This window comes from Cyprinus carpio, unplaced genomic scaffold (assembly GCF_018340385.1).
Source record: "Cyprinus carpio isolate SPL01 unplaced genomic scaffold, ASM1834038v1 S000006701, whole genome shotgun sequence".
NCBI lineage: Eukaryota > Metazoa > Chordata > Actinopteri > Cypriniformes > Cyprinidae > Cyprinus > Cyprinus carpio.
The window spans coordinates 975,446-1,000,519 of record NW_024879310.1 but is presented as its reverse complement, the minus strand read 5'-3'; the positions used below and the strand labels follow the sequence as shown (position 1 = coordinate 1,000,519).

At 37.1% G+C, this 25,074-nt stretch overlaps 1 protein-coding gene across 1 annotated transcript; it reads left to right on the top strand.

Moving 5' to 3' along the window:
* The first annotated feature begins 333 nt into the window (after positions 1-333).
* On the top strand, positions 334-24,318 carry cltcb (clathrin, heavy chain b (Hc)). The gene is given in 42 exon segments (XM_042755465.1): positions 334-378; positions 2,359-2,436; positions 2,439-2,572; positions 4,517-4,521; positions 5,279-5,548; positions 5,677-5,717; positions 5,720-5,791; positions 5,793-5,855; positions 5,976-6,092; positions 6,276-6,450; positions 9,303-9,499; positions 9,590-9,604; positions 9,606-9,659; positions 9,661-9,756; positions 9,758-9,793; positions 10,203-10,361; positions 10,475-10,549; positions 10,552-10,599; positions 10,701-10,838; positions 10,935-11,099; positions 11,279-11,459; positions 11,762-11,925; positions 12,022-12,046; positions 12,049-12,148; positions 12,263-12,403; positions 12,607-12,841; positions 12,975-13,097; positions 13,485-13,616; positions 13,618-13,631; positions 13,738-13,921; positions 14,031-14,226; positions 14,342-14,499; positions 14,886-15,050; positions 15,210-15,317; positions 15,710-15,877; positions 16,030-16,179; positions 16,298-16,429; positions 16,522-16,632; positions 16,735-16,905; positions 17,214-17,435; positions 21,968-22,043; positions 23,158-24,318. Coding segments are annotated over 42 exon segments (5,070 nt in total). The 3' UTR covers positions 23,289-24,318.
* The last annotated feature ends 756 nt before the right edge of the window (positions 24,319-25,074 follow it).

Here is a 25,074-nt window from a genome sequence, read left to right as displayed (position 1 = left end):
GCGAAATGTCCTTCCGCTGCAAAGTCCGCGCCGCTGCTTCCGGATTGTCAGTCTGAGCTGTTTCCGCCGCCATTGCGGGTCTGAGGCGAGGTCCATCCGTGCAGAGAGGGCGAGTAGAAGAAAAAAACATTCAACCATCTGGCGGATTGGCTTGACAAGAAGAACACACAACCCTTGCTTTCTCTGTCTCATCAAGCCGACAGAACCCGCACTTGATCTGTTTTTGACTCGGCGGTGTCCGCGGAGAGAGGAGGTCGTCGCGCTCGCTAAAGCTAGGCAGAAATTTTGCGAGGAGTCCGGCCGGGAGGATTGAGAGAGCAGAAAGCCCAAACTATGGCTCAAATTCTTCTGCCTATCCGCTTCCAGGAGCACCTGCAGGTGGGTTTTAACTACGGTTAAAAACCGTATGAGACCGGTCACCGCATTAATAATCGGCGGCTCTGCTGTAACAGAGGGTGACGGTGCTCGTTAGCTTTGGCGCTAGCTTAATGAATGACCTCCCATCCATTTCAACGGCTCTGTACCAAAAACTCGCGAGCTGCCGGACAGCATCTTTAAACCGGCGATTTAATGCGTGTGTGATTCTAAAAACTGCTGGATGTTCGAATTTAAACGTTCGAAACCGCCGTTCTGACAGAAAATACTAACGTTAGCTGTTCGAATCGAACGAGCTTATGATGCAGTCTGGGTAACGTTAGGGCAGGTCGCTAGGATTTTGGGACAACATGCAGGTGCACGCAGTGATCGGGGGAAGGATTAAACCAGCTTTATCAATCTGCATAGATGATGTGATTGATTTGATCGCAAAATGTGCGACTGAATAAACGTGACTCGAAGGGTCCACGTTACCAATGGGAAAATGTTCCTTTATTGCTGATTTAAAGGGATAGTTGATCGTAAATGTCTATATTAAAATCTTGTAACTTACTCAAAAACCAGTGTTAAAGATGTTCATTATAACTAGCAAAAATAATAAGTAAAATCATGGGTGTGTATTCACCCCCCGAGATTTCACTAGTCGATTCAGATTTCGATTCGATTCAAAATTCGATTCGCTTGGATTTATATCAGATACGGACCACGTCAGTTTTTCTCAAGGAAAAACTGTACAGGATTCCAGATTCAATGACTATGTGTTTTTTGATGTAACAAGTCAGAAGAACTCAAATAAAAAGAGTTGTATCCAAACATTTAACATGCACATAATGTCGTTTTTATTTCAGCTTATTGGTGGTTATACTTATGTTTCTAACACCAATAATTTTTCCCCCTTATATTAAATGAGACCTCCCTCACAGGTTAAGTAAAAATATGTTGGCATATATTTACGCAGAATGCTTCGCTTCTAGAATTATTTTTCTACCTAACAAACAACGTTTCTGGACATAAATGGCTTTTCAGAGGTAAATTGTGCTTTGATATTGTTTTCCAAGACTGTTTTATTGAGCGTCTTTTCATGGTTTAAACACTGATTCTGCGATCACATGAGACAGTACTGTGGTACTGTTTCTTTCAGCACACCTTCTGATGTTTATTCATGTTTATCTCATGCTATAGCTGGTATTAAAGAGGAAGAGATGTGCTCCAATTTCATGGATAAAATTGGACGGAATTTGAAAGCTGAGACTTTTTCATTTCATAAGTAAAGCACAATGCTTATTGTTTTAAAGCATGCATCAAATATTAAAACAGCATATACTAAATTATAAATTTTTGGAACTTAAGAATTTATTATATTAGTTCATACAGAATAAAGATTGATTAAAATCAATTATTTGAAATTGGTCAACGCATCCCTTGCTTTAAAAAAAGATGCCATGTAAGTCAATGCTGGCTGATGCTGCCACTCAACATTTTTTAGTAAGCTGTCCCTTTAAATAATTTTTGTAACTATTATTTAGGATGGTGTATTAAATGTATATATGGTGTTTATCAACACTGATGTGTGATACATTGAGTAGATAGATGGGATAAATATATCAGATTTGAGTGCTGATGCATGGATATTTGTTGTTTTGCATGACTTAAATTCCAGTTAACCGGAGTGTTAATGTAATATGAAACGGGCCTGACTTGAGTCATTACAGTGTATTGTGTCATTGTCCAGGTGCATCACAGTGGGGGAGGATGATGGGGCTTGTGAGATTGTACCTGATAGAGCCCTATATTTTTATCTCAAAACGTCCCATAATCATTGAAATAGACTCGCAGCAGACACATTTATGACCTCTAGGCAGTGTATGAAAAAAAAAAAGGCTACCTAGACAGCATTTTGATTGCAAAAATGAATCTTGTGAATACAAAAAATACTAGTATTGTATCTAACAATGGTAATTAATGCCTATCCATCTCTTACAGCTCCAAAACCTGGGCATAAACCCAGCGAACATTGGGTTTAGCACGCTCACGATGGAGTCGGATAAGTTCATCATCTGCAGCTCCGGGAGAAGGTGGGCGAACAGGCCCAGGTGGTGATCATCGACATGAGCGATCCAAATACACCCATCCGCAGGCCCATCTCTGCAGACAGTGCCATCATGAACCCAGCCAGCAAAGTCACTGCTCTTAAAAGGTAAGACACAGGGGCACTGAAGCCATCTGAAAAGTCGGGGGGACACATTAAGGCATGGCATTTTTGAAATGTAATGATAATTTTTGGCATGAATATAGAAATTTCCATGAGGTTGTGTGTTCCTGCAACCCCCCTCACCACCCCCTCAATATATAACATGACTACAATATCTTTGAAATGACTATATTTTTCATCGAGACATTAACATAGTGTATGACTTTTGTGATGCCAAATGATGTAATTATTTTAAAATACCCCTCCCATAATTCCAACAAGTTTGTTCATATTCTCAGCCATCTCTGTCTCGTTAGGTATTAAAGCTTCTTGCTGTAATTTTTGGGTTAAGAATAGCTTTTAAAAATGCTCATTGGAAAGTCTCTTGCCGTCATAAATGCTTTGTCGGTTCTTGCTTGTTTTTGGTTTCTTTTTTTATTTTTTGTTTCTTACTGCTTTCTTATGTTTGCAGACGGTGAGTTGAATTTCATCTATCCTGAGTTGTGGGATTTTGAATCGTGAAATGTGGGGTCAATCTGAATGCCTTGTGTTGAATGATAGGTTAGCCATGTAAGGAGGGGGTTGGGATTGTGTAACATGCATGTAACATGGCAACAGCCTGTTTTTACCTTGTTTAGTGTAAAATTAAAGACATTTTGTTGTTGTTAGTTTGAAATAACAATATTCAGCGCTTTATGTATTTTTTTTTGTTTTGGCACTTGGCAGATTACTGTTAATGCAATGCATAGGATGATGAATATGTCGGTAAACTGATAGATTTGCAAGGCAACTTTCTAATATACTTCACTCCACAAGTCAGCTGTAAGAGTGAAGAGTGCATTATGACCTTGAAAATACTGAGATAAATACTGAATGTTGTAAGATTGTCTTATAGTTGCAGTTCTGTTTGTATATATTATTATTATATATGAGAGATTCAAAAGTTTGGGGTTAGTAAGATTTATTAAAGAATGATATCAATACTTTAATTTAGCTACGATTCATTAAATTGACCAAAAAAATTACAGTAAAATGTTTACTGTTTTACAAAAGATTTCTATTTTAAATAAATGCTGTTCCTTTGAACTTTAGTCTGAAGAATCCTAAAAAAAAAAAGTAACATTTTTTTAACATTGATAATAATGAGAAATGTTTCTTGAGCAGCAAATCAGCATATTTAGAATTATTTCTGAAGGATCATGTGAAAATTCAGCTTTGCATCACAGGAATAATTTACTATAAATATCTATTTTAGATAAGGCCCAAATAGTTGTATTATATTGTATTTTAGTCTGTTTATTTATTTATTTATCCTTAAATGTGTTTTCTTAAATGTGACATTGTGTTTTGTTGTGTGTGTGATTTTTTGTATTGTGCTTATGTGCGCCTTTTACCTAAGACAGATTTCTATTACTGGTTGATAGACAAGTTTTTGATTCTTGAATCTTTAAATAGAAAACAGCTCTTTTAAATTGTGGCTATTACTGTTTTTACTTTTTTTTTTTGATTTTTTTTTTTGACCAAATAAATGCAGCCTTGATGAGCACAAGAAACTTATTTCAAAAACATAAAAAAAATTTACTAACTCCAAACTTTTGAATGATAGTATATTCATACTAAGTGCAGAAATTTATTTTTCTGAACCTTGAGGTTATATAATAAATGCATTTCTTAGTAATATTCAGAATTTATGGTGTTTTCCCCCTGATGACATTGTAATGTACAAGGCCAGATGTTTTTTTTTTTTTTTTTTTTTAAAATAGCCTAAAGCTCACCAATAAGTGGTTTACAGAAATTTAAATCAAAATATACAGTGACCCCCTAAAAATATTTGGACACTTTTTGGCAAAAGGTTTCAGTGCCATTGCAAAATATCAAATCAAGTGCAAACAAAAGCATCTGCAAAAAAAACATACTTCAACCCTTTCTGAGAACTAATTAGATTTTTAGTGACTGTTTTAAGTCTGCTTTTCCATAATTTCTACAGACAGTTGACAACCAGAAAGTGTCCAAATACTTTGGTCTTAATTTTATTTCAGTGATTTGCTTTGATTAAAAAAGTGTGCTTCTGCTAACTTTCTTTCAAATAAATGCTACTATTTTATTTTTATTGCAGTGGTATTCATACATTAAGTGTGGCTTTAAGTGTCCTAATGCATTTTGGGGACACTGTATTTTTATAAAAGTACAATACATATCTGCAGATTTAGCCAATTGCAATCCATATTTTAGGCAAGAAAATTTGTATTCACTTATGCCTGAGGTAAGGTGATTCATTTGATTGCAGACAAAAATAATATTATGGTTTTTTTTTATTTTATTTTTATTTTTTTACATGAAACAATCTGCATTGCATTTTTTTTGTAGTGCAGAGTATATACATATGAGTTCTTTACTAATTATAATTGATAAGCTTACTAGATTTAGAACATCACTAAAATTGTCCTACTAAATGCAGATCAAAACTCAGCTTGATGTTTGTAAATGTTTTGCAGTGTTTTGCCCTGTAGCTGTTCCTTTTGCATTGTAACTGCTTTGTCATGTTGTCCATATCTTTGTCGTTACCTTACACTCACGATTTAACATACACATGTTGTTAGCATTACGCTTGATGTCTGAATGGTAGCTAATTTAAATTACACTATTCTTGAACTAGACAAAAAAAAAAAAGTCGCAGTTTTTTTTCAAATGACCCCTGTTCCTGAATTTCAGCGGCAAAAACCCTTCAGATTTTCAACATTGAAATGAAGAGCAAGATGAAGGCCCACACCATGACCGAGGACGTTACATTTTGGAAGTGGATCTCTCTCAATACCGTAGCACTTGTGACAGACAATGCAGTCTATCACTGGAGTATGGAAGGAGACTCACAGCCCATCAAAGTCTTTGACCGACATTCCAGTTTAGCAGGCTGTCAAATTATTAATTACCGCACTGACGCCAAACAGAAATGGCTGCTTCTGATTGGAATTTCTGCACAGGTACAAATAACATTTTGATTTTGTATAATTGTGGATTTCAATTGCCTTATCCATTCCCATTAACCTGCATGTCACAGTGGTTGTCGTTTTCCTGCTGAAATGCCATTTTTAAACCTTTTCCTGTAAGCAAAAACCGCGTTGTGGGCGCAATGCAACTTTACTCAGTGGACCCGACAGAAAGGTGTCGCAGCCGATCGAAGGCCATGCTGCTGGCCATGGATTTGCTCAGTTTAAAAAGTTAAAATGGAGGAAATGCTGAGGAATCCACCCTTTTCTGCTTTGCTGTTCGGGGACAAGCTGGAGGAAAGGTCTGGTTATTCATTTAAAGTGAACGTCCGTTCCGTTTGGAAATAAATAGTAGTTATTTTCATTGCCATCTAAAGTAGTGTAAATTTAATGTCACTCATGTATTTTTTTCCCCACTGTAGTTGCACATTATTGAAGTTGGAACACCTCCGTCAGGTAATCAGCCGTTTCCAAAGAAAAGCAGTCGATGTGTTTTTTTCCCCCCAGAGGCCCAGAACGATTTTCCGGTTGCCATGCAGGTATTTATAGTTTTGAATATTTCATGAATATTATTAAAATTTTGTCTGTTGTCTGTTGGGGCGTTAGGTTTAAACCACATAATTTCCCATGGCCATCAGAAAAGAACAACAATTTATTTCTTTATATATTTTCAAAAAAGGTAGGAGACTCACTTACGTCTCTGCTTTCTTGTCTTCTTCTAGATAAGTTCCAAGCATGATGTTGTCTTTCTCATCACCAAATATGGCTACATCCACCTGTATGACCTTGAGATGGGCACCTGCATCTACATGAACAGGATCAGTGGAGAGACCATTTTTGTCACCGCCCCTCATGAAGCCACATCTGGCATTATTGGAGTGAACCGGAAGGGACAGGGTACTGACCGCTTTATCTGCTGTAATTGCACACAATAAGAAGAAAAGTGGTGCATTGGCTTTGTTTTAGCTTGAACATTTAGGCTTGATTGGTCAGCACATTTGAATGGAGCAGCTGAGCTAGTTCCAGACAGACACCAGGCGTTTGTTTTCTCTGTGTAGTTGGTCTGGGCAAACACACCAGCTTGTGTTCTGTAGTCTACTGTAACAGGATGCCATCAGTTGATGAATTATTTTGGAGCTCAGACCCAAGTGTCATTAAAACATGCAGAGAGAGTGCAGAAATGTGATCCCTGCTCATTGTTACTCTCCCGTTTGTTTTTCCCCTCCTCCTCAAACCACATGACTGTCAGTCAAATGTATTTATCAAACGTCAATCAAATTTCAGAGCGTTTCCTAAAGATCATCACAACAAAGATTCTTGCAGTCTTTACTTTTCATTTTGATTGATTTATTAGGAAAATTAGGATTTAAATATCATATTTAGGTTCTTTTATAACTCAAGTATGGTTTTTGTCTGGAAAATAACCAAAGCATCTGGCTTGACGTTAATAATCAAACAAACCATCCTTTTCTCATGATTCATAAGTTAAGCAATGTTTTAATAACATTTCTACTTCAAACTGCAGTATGCATTAAAATTTGATAAGATTGAATCATTTCCTTTGAATCGATTCATAGTTTGAAATTGTTCACCACAGGTATTACTATATCATATTTTTTTTAAATTAATTTAAAAATGTTGGTAATCTAAAAATATTGGTAAATGTAGGCGATGCTCTATTACTATTTATTATATTGTTGAATATAAATGAAAATGGTAAATATAGTTTTGTTCATTTAATAAAAAATACATGTAAAAAAAAAACATGCAAGTTATTTATATGCATTAAAGTTATTACTTGCATTAAACATTTTGAATTCACTTGGAAGTGGCTATTTGTTTAAAAATGATGGTAAATGTATTCATTTAAAAAAAAAATGCAGTCCATAATGCATTATGATGCTGTAACTGGGGATGAAGGAATCGCTGTAAATAACAGCATTTGTTGAGTCCTCGACACATACAGTGAGAACAGTATGTGCCACTCAGTAGGAGGTAGAGACGGCCACTGTAATCCTCTTATTGCAGTCTGCACTGTGTTCACTCAGCCTCAGTCACTGACTGATGACCAGCTCTGTCACAGGCTGTGCTGCAAACTTAAATAAGTGCATAATGGGATACCGGCCCATCCATGTATGTATTACTCTGAGGGTTACTTTAGGTGTTTAAGGGCCCAGATCAGCATTATTTGGAGCCAATCAGTGCATTATTAGGTGTTATGAATAGAGATTAGCCAGCATTAGCACTAATTTGGTACTGCAATGGAGATTATGTGCTGGTCTTGGCACACAGAGATTTGTTTATCTGAGAAAGCCAAATAAACTTCACAACAAGCGTTACTGATACTGAAAAGATGGATAATACAGAAAAGGTGCTCATAAGTGGCTTGTGGCTGTATGTCTTAAGATTGACGAAGCCTGAACATTTCAATTTCCAATGGGTTTACAATAGTTCAATTTCAGTAGTTGGTATAAATATGTGTGAAATTCATGAGTTTTGACAACACTTACGGTGAAAATGTTGTTAAACAGTCTGCATTCAAAAAAATTTAAAGGAAAATAAATTAATATGTTAAAAAAACTTAAGAGATACTCCATCGCAATTCGCAAAATGAAAATTTTGTCATTAATCACTTACCCCCATGTCGTTCCAAACCCGTAAAAGCTTTGTTCGTTTTTGGAACACAATTTAAGATATTTTGGATGAAAACCTTGAGACTGTCCCATAGACTGCCAAGTAAATAACAGTGTCAAGGTCCAGAAAAGTATGAAAAGCATTGTCAGAATAGTCTGTCTGCCATCAGTGGTTCAACCGTAACGTTATGAAGGGATGAAAATACTTTTTTTACACAAAGAAAACAAAAATAACGACTTTATTCAACAATTACTCTTCTCTGTGTCTCTCCAAATCAGTGTAGCGCCATTTTGGCAAATCTGAGCAGTACGCAGGCGGCACACGCTCTTCTGTGTCAGCCGCGCAGATGCGCTGTTTGCTTTTAAACCAAAGCGTAAATACATGTAAAAAACGTATCCTTGTGGCGCGGCTGATACAGAAGATCACCTGCGTACTGCTCAGATTTGCCAAAATGGCGCCACACTGATTTGGAGAGACACAGAGGAGAGGAATTGTTGAATAAAGTCATTATTTTTGTTTTCTTCGTGTACAAAAGGTATTCTCGTCAGTTCATAACTGCAGACGACAATGCTTATGGCAGATCGAGTATTCTGACAATGCTTTTCATACTTTCCTGGACCTTGACACTGTTATTTACTTGGCAGTCTATGGGACAGTCTCAAGCCTCCCTGTTTTCATCCAAAATATCTTAAATTGTTTCCGAAGACGAACGAAGCTTTTACGGGTTTGGAACGACATGGGGGTAAGTTATTAATGACACAATTTTCATTTTGGGGTGGAGTATCCCTTTAATTCATGAAAAAAGTATCATGCATGAATTTTTCAGCATTCATAATAAGAAGTGTTTTTTTGAGCAGCAAATCAGCATATTAGAATGATTTCTGAAGGACCATGTGACACTGAAGACTGGAGCAATGAAGCTGAAAATTCAGCTTTGCCCGTTACAGGATTAAATGACATGTTAAAATATATAAAAATAGAAAGAGTTATTTTATTTCAAAAATAATTACCCAACCCACCCCAAATTATAATTCTGTTTAATTTGTAGTGTGAATTATACTGTTGGTGTCTGCATTCTGTGTCTGACACTGTCTTTGTCAATTTTTTTTATCAGGTTCTGTCTGTCTGTGTGGAGGAAGAAAACATCATTCCTTACATCACTAACGTGCTGCAGAACCCTGATCTGGCCCTCAGGATGGCCGTCCGCAACAACTTGGCAGGTGCCGAGGAGCTCTTTGCTCGCAAATTCAACAATCTGTTTGCTGGTGGAAACTACTCTGAAGCTGCCAAAGTGGCTGCCAATGCACCAAAGGTACAGCAGTCTGCATCACACAACCTGACGTCTCATTAGTCTTTGTCAGGCAAATGTTGGGGTTTCTGATTGGCTGTTGGGTTCTTGCAGGGCATCCTGCGCACCCCCAGACACCATCCGTCGGTTCCAGAGTGTTCCTGCTCAGCCCGGTCAGACTTCACCCCCTGCTGCAGTACTTTGGGATTCTGCTGGACCAGGGCCAGCTGAACAAGTTTGAGTCATTGGAGCTTTGCAGGCCCGTCCTGCAGCAAGGCCGCAAAACAGCTCCTGGAGAAATGGCTGAAAGAAGACAAGGTAGATCCTCTTTCTGAATAAATATGTAGCCATAATTGGATGAAACAATGTCATATCAAATAATAATGATAAATAAAAAATAATAATATACAATAAAATAGACATACCCCAGGTTTAATACATGGAAAACTTGGAAAATCAGAGAATTATAATAATATCATTTTTGAAAAGTCAAAAAATGCCCCATGCTGTGGGATTTTTTTTCTGTTTTAGAGTAAAAGTGAGTAACTCATTCTTTGTATTTCCATTTTTTTAAGGGATAGTTCACCCAAAAATGAAAATTGTGTCGTCATTTACTCCCCCGCATTTTGTTAATTTGTGAAACTCCTGATATCTCTATGAATAATGCCATTATTGTTGCTTAATGTTATGATGTGGAATGAAATCCTGCTGTTTTGGGTTCCTGCAGCTGGAGTGCTCTGAAGAGTTGGGTGATCTGGTGAAGTCTGTGGATCCAACTCTTGCGCTTAGCGTTTATCTAAGAGCCAACGTTCCCAACAAAGTGATCCAGTGTTTCGCAGAGACTGGGCAGTTCCAAAAAAATTGTACTGTATGCAAAAAAAGGTGAGTTTAAATGTTTTTTCCCGCACTAAATTTTACATTGCTCAATAAACTGCTCTATCTATGTGAGTGATTTAAAATTTGAGCTCCATCCTCTAATGCGTGGCCATCTGTGTGCAGGTTGGCTACACTCCAGACTGGATCTTCCTGTTGAGGAACGTCATGCGGATCAGTCCAGAACAAGGCCTGCAGTTCTCTCCCAAATGCTCGTTCAAGATGAGGAACCTCTGGCTGACATTACTCAGGTCTAAGAGCATTGTTTATTTTATTTGATAAAAATTGGCATTTCTGATGATAAAGTAGGTGAACTTTGAATTTGCAAACAATTTTTTGTTTTATTCTACAGATTGTGGATGTGTTTATGGAGTATAACCTGATCCAGCAGTGCACTTCTTTCCTGTTGGATGCCTTGAAGAACAACCGCCCCACTGAGGGTCCTTTGCAGACTCGTCTGTTGGAAATGAACTTGATGCATGCCCCACAGGTGCTTCATATAAACATCACACACCTCGAAATGTCCCCTTTTTTTGCAAAAAATTTGTGATAACGTTATTTTTTTAAATGATATTTTCCTATTCAGGTGGCAGATGCCATCCTGGGGAACCAGATGTTCACTCACTACGACCGAGCCCATGTGGCACAGCTGTGTGAGAAGGCAGGTCTTCTACAGAGAGCTCTGGAGCACTACACTGACCTGTATGACATCAAACGAGCCGTGGTCCACACCCACCTTCTAAACCCAGAGGTACGGCCCACATTCTGCTTGAGCTTTTACACTCAGTGTTACTCTAACATTCATTCGCATTTATTTGAAAGGAATACGACTCTTAAATGTTGATAGTTGTGTCATGGCTATCAGTATTTTGTGAGAACATGGTACTTCTGCACTGATTGATGTGGTAAGATGTTGTGGTCCGGCTGCAGTGGCTGGTGAACTACTTCGGCTCTCTGTCAGTGGAGGACTCTCTGGAGTGTCTGAGAGCCATGCTGTCTGCTAACATCAGGCAGAACCTTCAGATCTGTGTCCAGGTGGCCTCCAAGTATCACGAGCAGCTCTCCACCCAGTCGCTCACAGAGCTCTTCGAGTCCTTCAAGAGCTTTGAGGGTAACAATGCACCATAACCGATTGTCCTAAATTTAGGACAGGACAATATAGCTTAAAGTATTATATCTCTAGTTTTTGTTTTTTGTTTTAACTATATTCATTGTGTACCTCCATATTTGTATATTTGATCTGACATGTCCATATAATTTTAATAACGGTACATTAATATGTTTTTATAATGAAGTGCCACATGGACACTTCCCCGAACAAGTTTAAACAAGTGTTTTATATTGATTACCATATGAACTGAGTCATGGAAGCGAATCAGATCTCATGAGCATATGTGATTGTGTGCCCTGCAGGTCTGTTCTACTTTCTGGGCTCCATTGTGAACTTCAGCCAGGATCCAGAGGTTCACTTCAAATACATCCAGGCTGCCTGTAAAACTGGTCAAATCAAGGAAGTGGAGAGAATCTGCAGAGAGAGCAACTGTTATGATCCTGACCGTGTGAAGAACTTCCTCAAGGTTTGACTCCTTGAATTTCTGTTTTGTGCTTTAAACGAGCATCTTAATGGAAAAGTTCATTTTGTTATTAAGAACAATTTATCTTGTCTTGAACAGGAAGCAAAACTGACCGACCAGCTGCCCTCATCATTGTGTGTGACCGCTTTGACTTTGTCCATGACCTGGTGCTCTACTTGTACCGCAACAGCCTGCAGAAGTACATTGAGATCTATGTTCAGAAGGTATTCGAGACATGATTGCAACAACTCTTATGATCCTCAGGTGATCTCCTCGGCTCTCTGTGTGGTGTTTCCTGTAGCGGTGGCTGATTGAGCAATTAACTGGTTTTGTCAGGTTAAAACCCCAGCCGTTTACCCGTGGTGATTGGAGGGCTGCTGGATGTGGACTGCTCCGAGGACGTCATTAAGAATCTCATTCTGGTGGTCAGAGGCCAGTTCTCCACTGATGAGCTTGTGGCCGAGGTGGAGAAAAGAAACAGGTAGAAAAAGAAACACTAAAATGGAAAATGGTTCAATTTAATAAATGTATAAATAACACTTCTCTTAATCTGCTGAATTAGCACAGTTATGTGCAGATATTTCAAATTGACTAGTATTAGTGTTTAATATTGTTGGCATTGGTTTGATTTGGCTGATATTTGGTTGATTTCGGTCTGTATTTGACTATTTTGATCTATGGCAGACTGAAGCTGCTTCTTCCGTGGTTGGAGGCCCGTATCCACGAGGGCTGTGAGGAACCTGCTACCCATAATGCCCTGGCTAAGATCTACATCGACAGCAACAACAACCCTGAGCGCTTCCTCCGAGAGAACCCCTATTATGATAGTCGCGTGGTGGGCAAGTACTGCGAGAAGAGGGACCCCCATCTGGCCTGTGTGGCTTATGAGAGAGGACAGTGTGACCAAGAGCTCATCCATGTAAGGAACGTGGGTGCTTTTCATTTTTTAGCCGTTTGTTGCAGTAGAATTTTTGAAGAGATTGCTCATTGAAAAATCCAGTTTATAAAATGGTAGGAAATTGCTATAAATGTTTTTTTCATCACATTCACAGGTTTGCAATGAGAACTCGCTCTTCAAGAGTCTGTCCCGATACCTTGTGCGTCGTAAGGACGCTGAGCTGTGGGCTAGTGTGCTTCTGGAAAGCAACCCTTACAGGAGACCTCTAATCGACCAGGTGCAAATTAGAAAATAACTTAACAGTCAACAAGAAGCTTTATTTGCTACCTATTTTAGTTACTTCATTTCACATTTCCCAGTAGAACTGCACAACTTGAAAAAATGAAATTGAAAATTATTTGTAATGTGGAACAATTGGTGTTACATACCAGAATATAATCAGATGATTTAAGGGGAGGGGCTAAAGAATGAGGGATCGGTGATGTCACCAGAAAAGGAACATTGTTTCAACCTGTTCGCCAAAAGACTAGGAATACCATGTGAATGCTTTAGGAAAGAAAATGGGGCAAATTTTGAATTCATGTTGACATTTACAAATTATAATCTCAAAAAAAGTGCTTTAAACATAAAGATTAAATCCTGTTTATGTTCCCGCCCACCACAGGTTGTTCAAACTGCCCTGTCTGAGACTCAGGACCCTGAGGAAGTCTCTGTTACTGTCAAAGCTTTCATGACTGCTGACCTACCCAATGAACTCATTGAACTCCTGGAGAAGATCGTCCTGGACAACTCTGTTTTTCAGCGAACACAGGTCATTTCATCTTTTAGAAACATTTGAGCGATGACAGAATATAAAATGATTTCCATAAATGATTTAAGAGAGTTAAACATTTGCTTTTCCATTATTTGTGTCCCAGGAACCTGCAGAACCTCCTGATTCTGACAGCCATCAAAGCTGACCGCACTCGTGTCATGGAGTACATCAACCGCCTCGACAACTATGACGCCCCAGACATCGCTAACATTGCCATTAGCAATGAGCTCTTCGAGGAGGCTTTTGCAATCTTCAGGAAGTTCGATGTGAACACATCAGCAGTGCAGGTGCATCTTTCATCTCAAGTATCTCTGGGCTGGAATATATTCTATGTGAACACACTTTCTCTTTATCGTTTCTGCATGTCAAATAATTTGTTGCCTGACTTGACTGTAGGTTCTTATCGAACACATTGGGAATCTGGACCGGGCCTATGAGTTTGCTGAGCGCTGTAATGAGCCGGCCGTGTGGAGTCAGCTGGCTAAAGCACAGCAGCTGCAGAAGGGACTGGTGAAAGAGGCCATTGACTCTTACATCAAAGCTGACGACCCTTCAGCCTACATGGAAGTGGGACAAGCTGCTGCCCAAAGTGGTACGAACCAATAAAAAGTGCCTGATTCTTTGACTGAAATACAAAACTTCCAAGTTGAGGTGTTCATAAGCATGGGAAATGTTTCTAGTAATGAGATTTAATGTTGTTTTCTCAGGAAACTGGGAGGATCTGGTCAAGTTTCTGCAGATGGCTCGTAAGAAGGCCCGTGAATCGTATGTAGAGACCGAGCTGATCTTTGCCCTGGCCAAGACCAACCGTCTGGCTGAACTGGAGGAGTTTATCAATGGGCCAAACAACGCACACATTCAACAAGTACGAGTCTCCTAATTTGGCTAAGAGTATTATACTGCTTGGTTAGAAATAAATGGGGCACAATTTGCCAACAAATGTGACACAGATGTCTCATAATGAATCTGGTTTATTTTCATAAATTTGTTTTTATAATTTGCAATATTGCTATATATGGATATATTCAGATGTAAAAAATAAATAAATAAACTGAACTATTTTACATAAAAAAAAAAAAAAAATATATATATATATATATATATAAAATATATATAATGAAATTAAATCATTTCTAAACCATTAAATATTGCTGTTTAATTAAAAAATTACAAATCAATGTATCCAACTTCTAAAAAGAATAAATTTTTTTATGTAAATGTCTGATCTTAGTTTGCTCTTTTTCTGTCTAGGTTGGTGACCGATGCTATGACGAGAAGATGTACGAGGCAGCAAAACTACTTTATAACAATGTATCCAACTTCGGCCGTCTGGCCTCCACTCTGGTGCATCTTGGCGAGTATCAGGCTGCTGTTGATGGGGCCCGCAAGGCCAACAGCACAAGGACCTGGAAAGAGGTCTGGTTATACATTCTAGGTTCTTGCTCTTTTCTGCAGTTACACAAAACATTTTAAGTTGCAGGTTAACTTGTTGTGTTTGTTAATAGCTCTGATCCCATTTGTTTTGGCTCTATATATTGTGTTTACATTGGTGTCAAAGGTGTTGTCTGCTTGTAGGTTTGCTTTGCCTGTGTTGATGGGAAGGAGTTTCGTCTTGCTCAGATGTGTGGATTACATATTGTCGTTCATGCTGATGAACTTGAGGAGCTCATCAACTACTACCAGGTGAGAATGATTTTATTTAGGTTTTATGTGATTCTTTCATAGAGATATTAATCGTGGAAAGCCTAAAAATATAAAGGCATTTTAAAATGGTGATTTCCAGGTCTGAAAAAGTTGTGAAAATATTGTATACTACATTTTGAAATTTTGCTCTTTGTGAGTTTAATCATTTTTACTGCATTTTATAAACAAAGTCCTACTACAGTATTACAAACACACAGAGTAGAGTATAAGGAAATAATAGTCATTATTATTATTGTCCGGATAGGAGTCTTTTTTAAAATGATCCAGTTATCACAAACAACTCAAAATCATAGAATTCATTTCAGGGTGGCTTGAGTGTGTCTGTCCATCTCAGAGTCCAGCAGGATTGATATTTATGGTTTCTCCATCAGGACCGTGGCTATTTCGAGGAGCTGATCACCATGCTGGAGGCGGCGCTGGGGTTGGAGCGCGCTCACATGGGCATGTTCACAGAACTTGCTATCCTCTACTCCAAATTCAAACCGCAGAAGATGAGGGAGCACCTGGAGCTCTTCTGGTCCAGAGTAAACATTCCCAAGGTCTGTCTGCTTCTAATATATAAATTGATGTAAATGGAATTCTTCTATTTGGTTCAAACTAGTTAGCATTAAAAATAGCATATCTCAGGTGGTACATCTTTATGTATTGACTGATGGAACAAATTGATGAAACATTTCATATGTCTGTTCAGGTTCTGAGGGCAGCAGAACAGGCTCACCTGTGGGGAGAGCTAGTCTTCCTGTATGATAAGTATGAGGAGTTTGACAACGCCATTATCACCATGATGAACCATCCTTCAGATGCCTGGAAGGAGAGCCAGTTCAAGGACATCATAACCAAGGTACTATCACACATTTCTCATACTTTAGGTTAGGACTTCTTCAAACAGTTCACTAATTTGACTGAAAAAGTAGTGTTTTTTTATTGAATTTAACCTTTTCTGTTAACTCTTGTTGCAGGTTGCTAACGTTGAGCTGTATTACAAAGCCACCCAGTTCTACCTGGAGTTCAAACCGCTGTTACTGAATGACCTGTTGATCGTATTGTCCCCACGTCTCGACCACACTCGTGCCGTCAACTTCTTCAGCAAGGTACTGTGTGCGACGTTTGCTCACCATTACATCTCTTTAAAAATCAACCAGTTGATTGTTTTTAACCGAATGGTTTTATTTTTTTTTTTAAGGTCAAGCAGTTGTCTTTGGTTAAACCATACCTGAGATCTGTACAGAACCACAACAACAAGGCTGTAAATGAGGCACTAAATAATCTCTTCATCACGGAGGAGGATTATCAGGTATATATACGCACCATTTTGGACACAGCCTGTAATTTTATAAACAATCTCTTGGTTGGCAGCTTTGCAATCTGTCGTCTTTTGTTGTTTTTTTTCCCACAGGCTCTGCGTACATCTATTGATGCTTACGATAACTTCGACAACATATCTCTGGCTCAGAGCCTGGAGAGGCACGAACTCATCGAGTTCAGGCGAATCGCCGCCTACCTGTTCAAAGGAAACAACCGCTGGAAGCAGAGTGTGGAGCTCTGCAAGAAAGACAAACTCTACAAGGTCTCACCCTCAGCAAACCCTCTCTCATACTAGGGTTTTTTAATATTTTAGATAGCAGGGATCCCAAATATGACCTTTCTTATGTGAGGGACTCTCATGCTAAAATTGAAAACACATCTGTATAGTTTTTTGTGTAAAGAATTTATGCTGTTGAAAATGTATCTTATAAATAAATTACATCAAGTCATCATAGTAGCATTTATAAAATTTTTTACTTATATTAATAAATTTTTGATTTATTATTTTAATAAAATTTTTACATGCAGGACCTTGTTAACTGAATCTTTGTTCTTGTCTCTCCTTCACAGGACGCAATGCAGTATGCTTCAGAGTCAAAGGACACAGAGCTGGCTGAGGAGCTGCTGCAGTGGTTCTTGCAGGAAGACAAGAAAGAGTGTTTTGCTGCCTGCCTGTTCACCTGCTACGACCTGCTGAGGCCCGACGTGGTGCTGGAGACCGCCTGGAGGCACAACCTCATGGACTTCTCCATGCCCTACTTCATCCAGGTCATGAGGGAATACCTCAGCAAGGTGAGCCTCCATCCTCTGGGTCTCATGGTGGACACGGTTTGGGATGAAAGATGCTTTAGACTGAAACTTTTCTCAGTGGAATTGCTTTATATCTGTTCCAAAATGCAGTGAGCTGCCAACATGCCGCGGCTGCCTTCTAATAGATTCCACTCGCAATTGATTCCGATAAAGTTTGGCGTTATCATATTGCTAAGCTAATAACACAGTATTCTAATAAACAAAAATGCATAGCACCTGCCTGCAGTACCTGCTAAAAATCTTTTTATTGATACCTTTCAGTAAAAATATTTCTCTTGACCATTAATTATTTTCATTTTATGATTGATGATGATTGATTAATTTATTTCTCTACATTAAAAATAAAACACTAAAACCTAATCACTCATTTTAAATATCACGTTAATTTAGTCATTTCAAATGTATAGTATGAAAAATAGAATTCATTTTGAGATCTGCTTTAGATTACATTTAAAAGTCTTAATAAATTATTAGTATTTTAAAAGATTATCTTTATCATTGTCTAATGCTCCCTTAGATGTATAAGGAGAACTGAACATGTACAACTACATAAGCAATGTATCGGCAGAGACTGACAGATTAAAATTCTTGTAACCGATATGATATAAAATACCTTTCAGAAGTTTGGGGTTAGTAAGATTTTTTTGAAGGATGTCTCTAATACTTATCAAGGCTGTGTTTATTTGATCAAAAATTAAGTAAAACTTTAATATTGTGAAATACTGTTACAATTTAAAATAGCTGTTTTCTATTTTTAGATATTTTAATATGTAGTTTATTCCTGCGATGAAGAAGTTAAATTTTCAGCAGCCGTTACTCCAGTCTTCAGTGTCATAATAGTATTCTAATATGTTGATTTAATGCTCAAAAAACATTTTATGAATAGAAAGTTAAAATGAACAGCATTTATTTGAAGTAGAAATCCTTGGTAACATTATAAATGTCTTTAATTTATTTTATTCTTTGTGAATAAACTTATTCATTTATTTCCATTATTATTATTAATTTATATACCACTATATTGGGCATCCAAACTATAATGATTTAAAGGCTGCTGTGCTCGCTTGGTTTTGGAGCCTATTTTAGTACCGTCTTTCCATATTAGCATAATTTGGAATCTTTCTCTTGAGAAATCTTTTATAGTTTTGTTTCTCCTTTCATTCATGAACATGTTTGGACCAGACATTTATTCATCAGGAATATTTCAGTTCCCATAACTTTAACCATTACCTTTTTTTTTTTTTTTTTTTTTTTTTTTTTAGTGAGTTTAGATTTATGGTCACACTAGGTAATACTGAACCTCTAGTGAAAAACAAATGATGGTTGAGCAACAGGGAGGACATTTGATTTGTATCTTCTGTGATTTCCTGCTGTTAACACTTCTGGTGATTGCTGCATTTGTTCTCTACCTGCTTTTTGCAATACTGGACTGTTAAGTTTGCTTTTTTTCTTAAGCTGCCACTCTTAAATTCCCTTTCAGGTTGATGCAATTAAGGAAAAGGTGAAGGTTCACTCTTATTCCATCTTTAACCCTTGTAGTTTGGAAGACTGAAACTTTGAAGAATCTGCATGAGTTCTTCCCTCCCATGTCACTCTGCTGCTTTTAACTAGACTTTCCTTGAGTTTCTTCTAGATTACTCACCATCCGTTTGCCAGACGCTGTGGTAGTTGGCCTCAGACCTGTAGATGGTAGATAGCTGGAATTAGCTGATGAACGCCACTAAGCTGTCATTTCATTGACTGGACGTAACTAGTTTTTTTTTTCTTTTCTTTTTTCTTCATTGAATTTTAAAATCATATAATTTTAAAGTTCCTCCGCTAATTCAGCTGTAGACTGATTTAGGTAATTAGGTTAAAAATGAGATGACCGCAAAATGAAGGGACCACATTTTCATAATTTATATTTTTATACAGAATTATATTTGCTACTTGTATTAAAGGGATACTCCACCCCAAAATTAACATTTTGTCATTAATCACTTTACCCCCATGTCGTTCCAAACCCGTAAAAGCTTCGTTCGTCTTCGGAACACAATTTAAGATATTTTGGATGAAAACCTTGAGACTGTCCCATAGACTGCCAAATAAATAACAGTGTCAAGGTCCATAAAAGGTATGAAAGTCATCGTCAGAATACTCCATCTGCCATCAGACGTGCAATCTGGGTTATATGAAGAGACCGGAACACTTTTTGTAAGTGAAGAAAACAAAAATAACGACTTTATTCAACAATTCCTTTGTCTACAGTCTCCACTGTTGTCTTTTCATATCGCCATATGCTGTGTATGCTCTTTTGTGTCATCCACGCCACAAGGATGCGCTGTTTCTACGTGTATTTAGCTTTGATTTGAAATAAAACAGCGCATCCTTGTGGTGCGGATGACACAGAAGAGCATACGCAGCATACGGTGATATAGAGAGACATAGGAGACAGTTGACAAAGGAATTATTGAATAAAGTTGTTGTTTTTGTTTTCTTCGCTTACAAAAAGTGTTCCCATCGCTTCATGTAACCAAGATTGCACGTCTGATGGCAGATGGAGTATTCTGACGATGACTTTCATACCTTTTATGGACCTTGACACTGTTATTTACTTGGCAGTCTATGGGAAAGTCACAAGCCTCCAGGATTTCATCCAAAATATCTTAAATTGTGTTCTGAAGACGAACGGAGCTTTTACAGGTTTGGAACGACATGGGGGTAAGTGATTAATGACAAAAATTCATTTTGGGGAGGAGTATCCCTTTAAACTAAGAGTTGCATTGTTGCTTGATTTATTTTTCTAACTACAATCTAGCGACAGCTATGAGAAAGTGTGGTCCTTCACAAAAAACAACAACAAAAAAAAAAAAAACGTAGATACTTTACTAGCATGTGTTTTTTGCGTGTTAGTAGCACCCTTGAAAGGTCAGGAATTGTGGCTGTTGGCTTTGCCTGCCTCTGGAAGCCGTGAATGGCTGTTTAAACCATCTCTCACCCCGTCACACCTTCACTCTTACTCTACCTTTCTCTCATGCACTCTTTTTAACATGGGAATAACAAACTACACCTGTGGCATGATTTCTCCCTCTCAACAAAACTTTGACTTGCCGATCTCTTTAAACCTGCTCAACAATATAATACTTTAACTTTTAAAAACTGACACCATCTCTATGTAGAGAACTGAACCCAAATGCAATATTTAAAAGTGTAATTTCTGTTATCATTTATTTACCCTCATGATGTCCCAAACCTGTATGACTGACTTTCTTCTGTGAAACACAAATGGAGAAATTTTGAAGAATGTCCCAGCTGCTCTTTTCCATAACATGAAACAGTCAAAAATAACAAAAAAGTACCATAAAACTACTATAAAAAGGTATCGTATGACTTCAGAAAACTTGGAATGTAGCACATAAGTCACAAAAACCACTTTTATGGCCCTTCTTTGTCATTTTTGGAGCTCAACAACTCCAGTCCCCTTTCAGTTTTATTATATGAGAAAGAACAGCTTGAACATTCTTCAAAATATCTACTTTTGTGTTCCACTGAATTAATAAAAAAATAAAGTCATACACATTTGGAATGACATGAGTGTGAGTAAATGATGATAGAATTGTACTTTTTAGGAGAATTATTGCTTTAAATGATAATTCACTGAAGGATGATTAAGATACCCAGGACAGTCTAACTTTTTTAACTTGGCTTTTACTTCCCTTTTGGTCATATTTATCAGCTACATCGGATACAATAGGTCTTTTGTAAGTTTCAGTTTCTATTATATGCACGATGACTTCCTTTTTCTCACAGGGGCATCTTTCACAGAACCTGTCCAATGAGCAGCGTCCTCCGATTTAAATATTCACACAGCCTTTCTTAGCACATCAAGTGAGACCTTTAGTTTGAATAAAGGTGCAGTTACATTTACTGTTCCAGCTCATTTTTGCGGGTGAAATTCAGTCAAATCAATAGGAAACAATTTTTGCATCAGGTCCTGGGAATTCACCACAATGAGCAACATAAAGCTGCTTGATTTGAAAGTGACTTCTATGTGAGCTGTGCTTCATACATCGCTACAGTTTTAATACTGGACTTTTTTCCTTGCTATATTTTCCAGAATTTTCATTAATGTGATTGCACCTTAAGAGGGTTCTGTTTTCTACATATGCATTGTTAATTAAAAGGATACTGACTGACTGGATGGGGGACCATCTACTGCTTTTACCATGTCTTTGTTATCAACTGAATCACAGAGGACATATAAAGCCATAGTGACCATGTGAAATGCATAGACCAGTAGTATGTAATAGGATGCTTATTTGAGTGGGAAGTGTTTGTCATCGGGTATGGAGTGCCTTGGCAAGAAGCTTGTGCCCTGAGACCTGCTTTGAAAGCGTGTGCACCTTGTATTAAGCTTGGCTTTATGCATCTCCCATGAATGGTCCCATCCATCAGTCATTACCCCCTTTCTTCTGAGTATTTATCTCTTCTCATTGTTCCTCTCTTGTCCCTCTTTTGCACTCTCACTCATTCAGGTTGATAAGTTGGATGCTTCTGAGTCTTTGAGGAAAGAGGAAGAACAGCTCACAGAGGCACAACCCATTGTCTATGGTAGGACCTTTGCACTGTCCCTTCATCTAAGAAGGAAAAACTTGTTATATCTCCACTACAGATTATTCATCAAGCAATATAGTATTTCTTTGGCTAATACAGAGATCTAGAGGCCAAATGTATTAATTAATTGATTAATTTTATTTTAGGTTTTATTTAAAAATAATAAAATTTTTGTTTTAATAATTTTTTAATTTATTTATTTAATTTATTCCCCCCCCCCCCATTTTTTGTTAATTTATATTTAATTATGCTAGCAAGTATGAATGGAATTTATATTTAATTCACATATATAATTAATGTAATATTTTCACTTAATGTTTTGCTGTATCCTCAAAATACCTAATATGCCACAATATATTAGTTTATCATTTGACCTGTTTTTTGGTTCATTTTATTTTCTTTTCTTTTTTTAAAAAAAAAAAAAAAAAAAAAAAAAAATATATATATATATATATATATATATATATATAATATATATATATATATATATATATATTATATATATATATATATATATCAATATATATATTATATATATTTCATAAATTTATATATTATTTTTTTTTTGTTTAATGCTAAAGTATGAGACTTTATATTTAGTTCACATATATAAAAATATTTGCAGTTACCTAAAAATACCGAATATGCCACAATTTTATTTTATTGTTGACATCTTTTGTTTTGTTTAATGCTAGCAAGTATGAGTCAAATTTATATTTAATTTCACATATTTAATTTATGTAATTTCACTCTAAAATATTTGCAGTAACCTCAAAATACCAAAAATACCTTATATTTTATTATCAAATTAAAATTATATTTAATTAGGTTTTATTTTATTTTTGTTCTTTAGTGAATTTTTTTTTTTTTTTTTGTGCTAGTAAGTATGAATGGAAATTATATTTAATTATATAATATACATATAATTCATGTAATATGTTACTCAAAAATATTTGCATCAAAATAAAAAAACTAAATTGGACAACCACCTAACACCGATGTAAAATAATTAAATAATTTACAGTTGCATACTAAACCCATTAAATGAGATGAACAACCTGTCGTAGGTGGTTTTTGTATTAATGCTCCTGTGTTCAATCATTTTTCCCAGGCACACCCCAACTGATGCTCACTGCAGGCCCCAATGTCGCAGTCCCCCCACAGCAGCCTTACGGCTACGGCTACCCAACAGCGACTGGCTACGGCCAACCCGCACAGCCAGGCTTCGGCTACGGCATGTAAAGCCCTCCTGCCCACAGCTGTCCATCCATCGCTCCTTAAGTTCCTTACTAGCTTATTGTGATCTTCTCACAAGGTTATATAAAGCAAAAAAAAAAAAAAAAAAAAAGTTACGAGTTTTAAATTATTTTCCTTAAAATGCAATGAAGGACTTCATTTTTATTTGTGTCGTCAAAGAAAATTATCAGACCACATTTTTGTTATTTCACATTCCATATTTAAGGCTACTTCTATTACTAGTTTTTCTTTTTTTTTTTTTTTTTTTTTTTTTTGTGAGCTGATTTTTTTTAAAGGGGGCATGGGTTTGTGTATGTAAGTGGAGTGTCAAGAAGAGCAATTAACCTTAAAATATGTCGTGAAGCATCTGATTTGCACTCTGTCGTGAGAGGAAACTAATGTAGAATCTCTTAATTTTGATGTATTGTATGTGAAGAGCTTACACTGTCAGTCTGTTTAATGCATTTCATTATTGTATATTCTGAAAAAGGTTAAACAATATTTGAACATGAACGTATGCATCCATGGGTACATTTAGCTAACACTAAGTAATAATCTGATATTCTACACAAATATGTAGCTGTATGGAAATTTTAAGTGCATACAGACATGAATATAGTAAATGATTTTAATCCCTTAGCCTAAACGGGTTTCCCCGATCGACCTCGTAGTTGTTAACATCTCATTCACTCCATGTGTAACAGGTGACCTTTCCTTGTATTGAATACAGTGCTCTTTCTTGTGTGAATCCATTTCCATAAATGAGCAAGGGATACATTGATTCTTCTGACTTCTGTGTTTACTCATCCGATTCTTTGTATTGAGGTTTGTGCGTGCCAGGTGTCTTGCTGTTCTAGCTCACTATTCAGAGTGTACAGACGAATGAATACACAAATGGAGACCGATGCTCTGTCCACCTGTAAGATTTGTGTGCGATCTGCAGATCCAGAAAGCGGGAATAAATTCACAGGATTGTGATTACTTCGGTGGCTTGATTGTAAATCGGCAATGATTAAAAAGAAACTCATCCATTCTCTATCGTATATCTTGCCACTTTGTTTTCACAGATCACGCAGAAGCCTTTAAAGGTGCACACAGGTTTTTTTTTTTTTTTTTTTTCCCAGTGTCGTGCTGGTCAATATTGCAATTATCTTGAAAGAAACTGAAGAAATGTGTAGCTAGCATAATTGATTTTATCCTGTAAACAAATAACATTCAGCTGGTCATGTGATGTCAACATGGTGGCCCCCATGAGGCGACCCCCTCCATGTACAATAAATCACCATTTACTGCGCTAGTGATGCGAGTAATGTCTTTTTAAAAATATATATATTATACACATTATTTTTAATTAAAAATTAATGAGGGAAGTCTATAAATTTTGCATAAATGTATTACTGGATATTTGTAAATGCACTGCTGATTTGTATCGGTGTGAGGCATGAACTTACTTCGGTGTACGAAATTCTACATTCGGTGTAGAAAATCGTGGGAAGTCAGATATTTTGATCCCGGATACGCAGAGGCAGGATAAAATATCTTATGTGTCATTAAAATAGCTTTTCTATTTTCGTCTCGTTAATAATAATAATAATAAATGACCCGCAAGCCATACAGCGAAGCTGCTGAGCGACATTCTAAAGTAATACATTTCAATACAAACGTTCTATACTACTGAGAGCTTGCTAAAAATGATTCCAGTCACTCTAAACTGGATTGTAGCGACAGAACGGATGGCGGTGGTTGTCTCGTGGTCTCTTATCTTGAAATGACTGCACTGCAGCTGAACGTG